The sequence below is a fragment of the Amphiura filiformis genome, chromosome 8 (assembly GCF_039555335.1).
Source record: "Amphiura filiformis chromosome 8, Afil_fr2py, whole genome shotgun sequence".
Classification (NCBI taxonomy): domain Eukaryota; kingdom Metazoa; phylum Echinodermata; class Ophiuroidea; order Amphilepidida; family Amphiuridae; genus Amphiura; species Amphiura filiformis.
The window spans coordinates 44,613,399-44,624,326 of record NC_092635.1 but is presented as its reverse complement, the minus strand read 5'-3'; the positions used below and the strand labels follow the sequence as shown (position 1 = coordinate 44,624,326).

At 38.8% G+C, this 10,928-nt stretch overlaps 1 protein-coding gene across 1 annotated transcript in view; it reads left to right on the top strand.

Moving 5' to 3' along the window:
* Positions 1–301: 301 nt before the first annotated feature.
* LOC140159093 (DNA mismatch repair protein Msh3-like) overlaps positions 302–10,928 on the top strand; it is a 59,812-nt gene continuing 49,185 nt past the window's right edge. The window contains exons 1-5 of the mRNA XM_072182437.1: positions 302–647; positions 5,959–6,124; positions 7,988–8,466; positions 9,794–10,028; positions 10,744–10,901. Coding sequence (XP_072038538.1) covers positions 447–647; positions 5,959–6,124; positions 7,988–8,466; positions 9,794–10,028; positions 10,744–10,901 — 1,239 coding nt within the window. The 5' untranslated portion in view covers positions 302–446. The remainder of the gene's footprint in view (positions 648–5,958; positions 6,125–7,987; positions 8,467–9,793; positions 10,029–10,743; positions 10,902–10,928) is intronic.

The following is a 10,928-nucleotide window of genomic DNA, read 5'->3' as shown; positions in this document are numbered from 1 at the left end:
CAGTTTTCTGCAATTAAAAAACTTCTTTTTTTTTTCAAAAATCAAAAACCTGACCCAACCAGGTATATTATAATAATCAACCAGGTATAATATAATAACCAATCTATAATTAATCCACGTATACCTTTAAAAAAAAAAAGGCTGTCAAAATCACAAAATGCTCCTTGAATACGATTTTGGCGCATTGTGTTATTGCCATAGGTGAGGGCGAAAAAGAAAGTGGACGACATAGGAGTTGGGCTAGCCTACTGCAGTTTAAAGAGCTTGGGTCATCAGATGTCATTCCCAGGTGACAGGTCACCAGAGATGACGGCATGCAAGCAAGCTTCTGTCGCGGGAACTTTATAAGCTTACTATAAAAGTTAATTTTGTAGAGTGAATTTTACTCATTTTATTTACAAGCATAACAATAAAAGGGAGCTCTACATTTTGTAGATTTCCGAGCCATGCCACGACCAAATTTTAGTAAGCTAAAGGCAAGTTCAAGTCGCGAGAATGGTAGCACTTCATCGGCCAAGAAAAAACAGGCAACAATTTCTCGCTTCTTTAGCAGTACTGCAAAGCCTCAGAAGAATGATTCAAATGCTGATGTGCTTGAAGATGCACCGATGTCTGTGAAAGAGAAGCAGTCAAGTCCAGTAAAAGTGGTAAGAAGATGACTATTAAAGGCCCATTCAGTGATTTGCTCATCCGGACGATCGTAAAAATCATCAAAATTCAGATTTTGGTACCTTTGAGTAATTGGCATAGATGTGCTAACATAGCCTGCTAGTGGTTCGGTCGAAAGCCGTGTATTTTAGACAAAATAAAGCATTTGCATGATTCTGGACTTTTGATACTGACAGTACAAAAAGTCCGACTCGAGATCGAAAGAAGCTCACTCTCCACGTACCAACACGCGTTGCGTATTGTTTCTACTACTTATTACATCAGTAGCTACTATTTTAATCAAAATACACAATTTTAACTGTTTTTCATATTTGAATTGACCGTTAGTTTGCCTCGGTGATCTTTAATTGCTTATTTTGTTTTCTACTACAAAATTGTAGCTTAAAAGCGTCTGTTTTAAATCAATTTAGACTCTTCCCCCGTGTTAGAAACACTGGACTAGGAAGTTTTTCCAGTCGATTGGTGGCGCACTGTACGAAAATCTCGATTTTCTCAGAGTTGAAGTAGAAAACCTTTCTAAAACTTCTGTTTTTTTGACTAATTTGTCGATGTATTCAGGGGAAAAGTGGTTTAATGAAATTCTGTAGACTTATTCTTTATTTCTAAGCAACTCTGACAAATTTCCATTTTTTTTATTGTTCCTGTGAAATCACTGAAAGGGCCTTTAAAGTAAAAAGTATTAGGCCAATTACAATTGATTCTTAGTTTCCCGTTTCCCGCCCGCGTCCAAAGTAGAGAATTGCAAAATATTTAATTATTTTATTTATATTTTGGATTTTCTCTTTAAAAATAACTTTTTATGACTACCATTTGCTAGTTGCTACTTTCTGACTTTGATCATATCATCTATATGGATAAACATAGGCCCCCCCCCTAGAACCTAATTGTACCATTACTTATGTATAAAATCAAACATAGAAGTAAAATAATTAAATGCATGCTCCTTGTCAAAATGGCTTGATGTAGGTTGCGACCACTTATTTTAAAATAAAGAAAATAAAAGATAATTAATAATTAATAATTAAAAGTCGCCAGCTCATCCCTGGTTTTCAACCATGAAACGGGAAACTAAGAATTAATTGTGAGGGGCCTTAAGGGGGTACTACACCCTTGCCAAATTTTGTGCCTATTTTTGCATTTTTCTCAAAAATTATAGCGTATTGGTGACAAGTAAGATATGTATATTATAGGGGCAAGGACTACAACTACTGCACTGGAAATTTTATTTCAGCACAGACAACAGTTGTGGAGTTACAGTCAAAAAATGAGGGAAAACCAATATTTGATCAATAAATCAATAACTACTTGACTTGAGTTGCTGAATTTTCAGTGCAGTAGTTGTAGTCCTTGCCCCTATAATATTCATATCTTACTTGTCACCAATGCGCTATAATTTTTGAGAAAAATGCAAAAATAGGCACAAAATTGGCCAGGGGTGTAGTACCCCCTTAACAGCATTTTTGCAAACCAATGCCAATGGTAAAGATCTTTTTTCGCACTACCTGATTTTTATTTAATTTGGGCATAGTTTATGGCGAGCCGCGAGGCGTATGTACCCTGAGTAAGGATAAACACTTGTGCTGAACGTCAAATTGGTCACTTATCGCTCACTGTTCAAAATGTGACATCTACACCAATTACAGTCCCCGAAACGGTCTACTTTTTAGCCGACCTCAATTCCGAAACATTTAGTGATACCGGGTAGTTAAAAATGCGATCCCCAATTGGTTACCTTTGGACAAATTTGTAGAAATCTCCGCGGAGTCTCCGTGTCTGAAATTCCCCGGTACAAACATCGAAAATGTCACATTTCTCAGTCCCGGTGATGATACTATATCCGCATCGCTGTTTTCATATACATGATATGCATATCTCTGACCCCTGTAAGGTCAACAACGTGGCGTTGATTTCAACCAATCCGATCCACCGATTGTGATACTGACGTCATATCTGAGGTGACCAGGAGGCAGGAGATACCATTTTGATCAACTGAACTCGACTCGTGCGTTCTTTTGGTTGACATAAATCGAACAAAATTTTCACTAACGGGTAATAGTAGGATTTCAATTTTTTATTAATGAAGTTTACTTGTAGTTTTGAGGAATGACAAAGTTGTTTTTGGAAACTTAGATGTAGGATTGCAAGGTGAGTGAATTCGTGAAGAGATTCGCTTGTTTGAGTGATAGTAGGATCTACGGGATGTAGGCTAGTCCTCTGTGTTTGACCTGCTCCGATGTCTCAATTCACGCGGAATTATTCGTACCTGCCAACCAGACGGCAATACTGCGTATTGCTGTATGGAACCAGATATAAGGCGTATACATGCATGAAACATCGTGTTTGGATTGAAGCCAGTGGTGGCACCAGGAATTGCAATTAAAATCTACAAATTTTGCAAAAATTGCCGCAAAAAGTGGACATTTACATTATTTTGAGGTTTTTGCCTCAAAAGTGGGGGGGGGGGGCAAGACAAATATTTGGAGGGGCAAATGCCCCCTTGCCCCCTGTAGCGCTGCCACTGATTGGCGCATGGCTAAAGTTGATTTTTTTATTACTTCCCTTGTCTTGTGTTAGTACGCGACATGGTGATCGACGATCACATAGAAGTCTACCCTTTTGCGCCGACAACCAAATGGGCCAACCATCTTGTTGTCAAAAGTGTTGATCAGCTAATCGGCGTGATTGTTTGTGTTTATGCTCGGTGCACAGCTCACTGAGCTCAGACCACGGAAGCAAGGTCTTAGCCAGCCATGCGTCCACCCGTCTTTAAGACGCCCTAATCTAATTTTAGACGGGTGGATTTAATGGATTTTACAGATGTGATAGCTCTAAAACAGATGATTTTAAGGTTATATGAACTTGAGACTAATTCAGAGTGACATGTAAAGGCCAAATCAGGACATATTTGACCCTAGTGACCCTTCCATGGGTATAGACAAGTTGCTTTATATTTGAGGGTCAAATTTTGGTGTCTGCTTGGACGGGTGGTTTCTGATTTCTGGCTAAGACTCTGCACGGAAGTAATAAAACATTTACTGTAAGTGTGCAATAATTAATCATTTAATGAGCCCTGGAGTGAGGGAAAATGCGGGGGCAAGAATTTTTTTGCCAGCAGAGCATGAGAGAGGAGGGCAAGCAATTTTTTGCAAGACGAGATGGGGAGGGGAAAGTGATTTTTGGCACATATTCATGGGGCGTATTTTATATCACTCTAAGGCTTTATAGGGACAGTACGGAAATGTTTAAATCCATATGCAAATTTTCCTGCTTGCTGCGCTCGCAATATAATTATGTTGGCACTCCTCGGTTTTAGGGGTCTTAAAATTATTGGGCCCAAAACGCTAACCCTAGCCGAGGGCCTCACCCCGACCCTAACCCTAACCCTAACCCAAAAACTTAGCACTAACCCTAATTCCAAAGCTTTGCCCTAACCCAAAACCCTAAGCTAACTAACCCCTAACCCTAAAATATGACAAATGTTTGGATCCCCTAAAACCGAGGATTACCATTATGACTTAACACATTGGGATCTGCAAAATTTGTCATTTTGGGGACAAAGTTTGTTTGGCAGGTCGAGAGGGAGGGGGCAAGCAATCTTTGGCACGCTGTTTGGAAATTTTGCCCCCCCCCCCGGCTCATAATTACAGTACAGCCCCTAATTGTATCATTTCACAATTCCAACCTGTGCCCTAACCCTAAACCCTAATCTACATGTAAGCTAATCTCTAGGTTTCATACTTTCTGCTGCTTGCCGCTTCAGCGGCATGACACTTTACATCATGCCGCTTGCAGACAAGTGCAAGAGCAACACACTGCTGAGTGGCAGCGGCATGACTCTGAAAGCCACTCTTGCCGCTCAGCACTGCTCCAAAATCGTATTTTGTTCTCATACATCAGAGCGGCACCGCTCCGAGTTGATTTGAATTCCCAGCTGATTTGAACTCCCAGCGGTGCTGCCGCTGCGGCAAAGAGTTGGCAGATCGATATATCGGCTTGCCGCTGGTCACCGTTTCTGGTGTGACTGCACAGTGAAGTAAAATCATCTTCAAGTCCAGTCCTTTTCCGCGGGATCCGCCATCTTGTGGGTACTGCCGTTCTGCATCTCATGCGTTACTAGCATTAGGCATTACGCCCCCGATTACGCGGAAGTCGCAGCATGTGACGCACCTCTTCAGTCAAGCGTCAAGGCGGTGATCTTAGCAACAAGGCACTCCGTACCCACAAGATGGCGGCATTGACATCACAATGACTACCTCTATTAATATTACCAAAGTTACAGCAATTTTCTCATCACTCTTTCGAGACTTTTGCAGCTCAGAACTCGGGATCACAAAATTTAAGTAAATTGTCAAACTTTAAACATGTATTGCTTCATATCATTTAAAAAAAAAATTCACCAATTGTTAAGTTTTTAGTTTAAAGTTCAGTAATATTTTATTTTTTGGTTCCGAGTTCAGCAGACAGCACTGCCAAAGTTGTCACAATTGATATGCATGGGCCAAATCTTTGCTGTGATACGATATTGTTTTTAACTTCTATAATTGAAGACAAAGATAAAAAGACAAGTTTGCGTCTGACGTCACTGTCAATCAAATTCCCTACGATCTTTGATTGGTTAATAGCGCGTAAACGGAATGTCGATTTATCTGGTGCCGATCGGAGAAAAGGAATAACAGAAAATGGCGAAATATTATGTACTTTTACAAGGCAAAAAGCAACTTTTCTAGGCATTGTTGACATGGTGCCTTCGTGAAAGAAAGTTTCCTACTATCCAACTTTTGAGATGGTTTGTATGTTTGAAGGCAAGTGCAAAATTAACAATAAGGTGGTTTTACCGCCGCGTTCAGCAACTCATATCCTCACGACACTTGTAAACAAACCGTGCTCGAGTTTGATCGACAGATGACGTCTTTTTATCTTTGTCTTCTATTATAGTAGGGTTGATGAATTGTATCTCCTCTGATTTATTGTTCTAAGTTTTGTGTAAGTATACAGATGGAAGAAAATGTTATTGTTAACAGAGGCTCTGGAAGATTTGAAATATTTATGGGGCCCAATGGCACCTGGCCCAAGTTATTGGGGGCCCAATGGTACTATACTATATAGCCACCAAAATTATGCCCCCTCCCCCCACAGTCCTGGAGCCATTGATAAACATGTGAATGACATCTGTGGATGGATGCCCTCATTTACTCTTGAGTGTGCATAATAATTAACATTATTTTAATTTCATTATAATATTAATTTATAATGATTTATTTATTTAATTTTCATCTTTTACATCTGAAGGTAAAAGTACAGAGCTCATTTCGAAAGAGAAATGCCAGCTCATCACCAGAAGGGCAGAATCCTGTGCAAGACCCCAGCAAGAGACTCAAATTGAATTCAAGCGATACGTGTACTTCTTCATCAGCAGGGCAGTGTGTGGAACAGGGAGAGAGCAGTAAAACAATAGGTATATCAATAATATGAGGTTTACATACCTGCCAACTGTCCCTATTTAATAGGGACTGTCCCTATTTTTACTGAAACAAAAAGAGAGCGATTTTGCCATGTGTCCCTATTTTTGCAAAAATATGACTATAGTAATGTATAGGAAATTCTGGAATGTCCCTATTTTCAGATTTTTTCTACCATTTGTCCCTATTTGTGAGGTTTTAGGTTTGGCAGGTCTGGGTTTATGTTTTAAAATGTTTTTTTTTAATGGTCTGATGAGCAAGGGTAAGATTAAGCTGGAAACAAGAGCCATGTGGCTCTGGTGAATCCTAAAACAACTCTTGGTGTCTGCCAGGAGACCATTTCCCCCTGTCTGTTGACCTCCACAAGTTGCAGCCATGGTTTCAACACCTTGAAATTATTAAACAGTGCCCATTTAGAACTAAACATCACTAAGTTGATAAATTCTAAGTTAGCTTAGTTTGATCAGTGTTTTGGTTCTAAGTAAGGAAAAATGTATGGTGTTTGCCACTTTTGGTAACTAATAATAGAAGTTTGAATCTGACTGGCTCCTTGTGGGCTAGAAGTGGCTCCTGGTTCATATGAAATGCATGTGAGCCAGGAGCCACTTTGGATGAAATGCTCCTGGTTGAGACGTCCTTATTCTGAAAATTAAAAATTGATTCAAAGCGAGTATAGTGTCAAGTAAAGGTCCACACGGGTCAAATTTCAATCTTGCTGAAACCCCCACCAAAGTATTCCTCTCATCTCTAGGATTAAAAAAATATATAGTTTGACCTACCTGCAACATACCATGCATGAGTTATAAGCAAAAAGTTACAGGTGGGAGTGGTCAGGGTTTTTTTGCCACACATGTGTCAAAATTGCAAAAATGCTCTGATTTTAACAAAAATGGTCTCAAATTGTGTTGTGTAATGGGCAGGGTCATTTTTAGACCCTGCCTCGGGTCCATGGAGAACGACTGGTAATGTAGATTATATAACATTAAATAAACCCGATACATGGACCCTTCCAATCTGTAGGCAAATTGACTTCCAGTTCCCAGCATTTTGTGGGAATTCACTTTTACATCCTGGGTCAGACGAGTTTTCTATATATATCATGTCCGTGGTCTCACTGTCTTGCCGTTTGTGTAAGACTTGTGTAAGCGGCTACTCAGCCGGACCAATCAATGTAGAGCTCAGCAAGCAAGGCGATATTTGAAATGAGTTTTCATTGATAGTCTGTTGATCATAACCAACGCGCGTGCAAAATGACAATAGAACTGGGTCATGCATGTTATGTGCCTACCATATTTGAATTAACAATGGGGCGGGGCTATCATAATTGACGCCACAGTCACGTTACATATAACTCTTGATAATTATTTGGAAGTCAGTTTACTATCAAAGCGGAACAGTCTCGGATTAGGAGAGCTATTATAAAAAAATAAACAAGTTGGTTTGTAGATTAATTGAGTTTTAAATCGATGCACAGTGCTCCAGGAGCACTATAACTTTGTTGCCATTAGTTAGGGCTTAGTGGTGTGTTGGTTTTAATCTTTGGAGTGAAGGAGAAGGTGGTTTTAGCTCTAATTAATAATAAATAATAATAAATAATTAAAATAATAATTATTTACCCAGAGATGGAACCGAGACTGTGGGACAGTCTAGGACATTTTGAATTTCTTAGATTCAATAATGGTTTTTTTTTTTTTTACACTTGGTTTGTTTTTGCTGTCATAAGCCATGCAAAAGTCTGACCCTTAGACTAAAGTAAGCAAGTAATTGACCTGAAAGAAGGGTCATAGCCCATTTTTATACCTTGCTAAGTTGCTAATGATCTGCTTCCATTAGCCTTACTCATTATTCCATCCCCACAGACTCATCAGGAAGTCAAAGTCACTTGTCCGTGGAAACCAGAACAAGGCTGAACACCTTTCAAGCAACTCCTAACAGAACTAGATCCACAACATCATCTGATGTCCAATCTAATCGGAAAATAGAAAACTCATCCAACTTATCATCTTCTAAAAGCTCAACTGATGGATCAAACACTAGTGGATCTTCAAAAGATCCATGTTCACAAGATTCCGGAATCGGAAGTACTTCCTCACCACGGTCATCCGGAGAGTCATCGTCAAGAACAATATCTTCCATCAAAGATGCATTCAGTTACAAAGGAAAGAGTACCTCTACTGGTATCAAAGATAAACCAGTCAGCAAAGCAACGTCGAGCAAGTTGGATTACATGTACACCCCACTGGAGAAGCAGTATATGGAGATCAAGGAGCAGTATGCGGATGCTCTGCTCTTTGTGGAGTGTGGATACAGGTATAGATTCTTTGGAGAAGATGCTGAGGTAGGTCCAAAGTAATTTAGTTTTATTCTTAATACAGTCCAACCTCTTCTTTTATCTGGCCATGATGGGACCAAGCACTGCCCGGGCCATGATGGGACCAAGCACTACCCGGATAAAAAAAAAATCCGGATTTGTGAATAATGTACGTAATTCTGTATTCAAAGTGCCATAATTGGTACAACACACAAATTGACTCAGTGTAGGGTAATAACACTGAGATATGTGACCCGGCAGCACAAACGAGCCGTAAATTCCCTAAATTGTATTCTGAGTTATGGTGTAAAATGTGTACGAAGGTTGTATTCATCGGTCACTAAAGCTGGCGGCGACATCTGTCTTATTTTGATAGTCACAACACCAATCAATAATCCTATTATTGAAGTGGATAATAAGCTTCTACCTTAGATGGCTATAGATTAGTATAGAACTTTTAATAACTCTGGTCTTTGTTTGCTTTTGCTAAATCCTTTTCAAGTGGTGGGTTATTTGTATAGGTATGCATAACCAACAATTAACAATGAGAGAACCTTCTTAAACCTCGTTGACTTGGGGATGATTTGAAATGACCGCCAATTATGACTGTTTGATATTTATTGCCAGCAATGTGGAAAAAGAGACACACATAGAAACGAAAAAAGCTATAATTTTGTTGAAGGAGCAAAGTTTAATCAACCATAACTCCGCTTCTGGATATCGTTTGAAGTCAAATGATATACCATTTTTAAGTTTATGATGTTTATTTTTAAACACGAAATAAAACAAAATTGACGGGAGGAATTTACGGCTCATTCGGGCCGTGGACGGTCACATATGGTATTTTAGTGTGGATAAATGTGTCCTTCTGAATATCATAGTTAGCATTAAATTAATGGGTCAGATCATTGAAAACAAGTTTTCCTTTCAAGATCTCACAGCCGGAAAACACAGAGATCCGGATGAAAGAGGTTCTGATAAGGGAGTTTGGACTGTACAGCAAAACTACTGAAAAGAAATTTTGTAAACGGGATTTTTAGTCAACCATTTTCAATGTTTGTGCAGTTGCAATAAAAATTCAATATCAATGGTGCTATTTATTGTTTTCATACCAGCCGACTTATATTTTGCCACATACACATGTATGTATCATTATGAGTTTGTATGGAAGGAAGAAAACTAAATTGTAGACTTACATTCATATTATGATGAGAGGAAGCTTTGGAGGTAAGAAACGGTGTAGAATAATACAAGTATTACCAGGGTCCCACCATTCATGGATTTTTGTCAAACTACTGCTAGATAAAAATGAAAATACTAGAATGACATTTTTTTTCTATTTTGGAAATAACAGATTGCAGCAAAGGAACTCAACATCTACTGTCATCTAGACCATAACTTCATGGTTGCAAGCATACCAGTCCACCGGTTATTTGTCCATGCCCGTAGGCTGGTTGCCAAGGGGTACAAAGTAGGTGTGGTTAAGCAAACTGAGACGGCAGCCTTAAAGAAAGCTGGGGATAACAGGAATGCACCGTTCAAACGCAAGCTGACAGCATTGTATACAAAATCAACTATGATTGGAGAAGATATCCTTTGTTTGTCTTATTATAATTACAGTCCAACCTCTTTTATCCAGCCATTGATGGGGCCAAGCATTGGCTGGATAAGTGTAAAATCTGGATAAGTGAATTATGTGCAATTCTGCAATGAGTATTTTGCGATTCTATCAACTAGCATCCTCTTTTTATGATATTTTTCATACAGTAGATATCCACGAGAAAAGCTTATTCCAAAAATAGCCACTGTGTTGTAATTCCATTCTGTTAACCAGAACGTAATACAAATTTGATGATATTTTTGCCAAGCGAATCAATCTGTGTACGTAATTGTTTGGACATCCAAACAAAAAGATTTGTCTCAAAGGTCACGAGTAGTTTGAAAACAAATGCGAAATGCAACTTTTTTTTTTTATTCCCGACTTGGTATTTTTATGGTATTTTGAGAAAAAAAACCGAATTTTTCCAGAAAAATTGAAAAAAAAAAAAAAAATTTGAAATAAAAAAAATTGTCACATTTCTTTTTTTTTTTAAATCGGCGATTTTACAAACACGCAGCAAGCTTTGAGACAAACCTTTTTTTTTTGCCTTATGTTTTGGTCTAATGTACATGATGCAAACGCAAAATCAAAATCAACTGCAATTTCCGCAAAAACCTTTTTTCGTGGATATCTATCTACTGAAAAATGTCCACTCCCCCATTTTTTTCCTGCTGCTGTTAACATTTTCCTTAAATTAGCAATACATCTTGACCCATCAAATAATGCATCAGATGCTTCAGAGGGGGAAGTGGAATTGTCTTCATCATCCTACTCATCAAGTAATTACCTCCTCTGTGTGTCAGAGTTTCTCAAGAAGGGCACTAAGACGGAGAAACCAGAGAATGTACAATTTGGACTTGTGGTAAGTTAAGTGGTAGTGTGGGAGGGG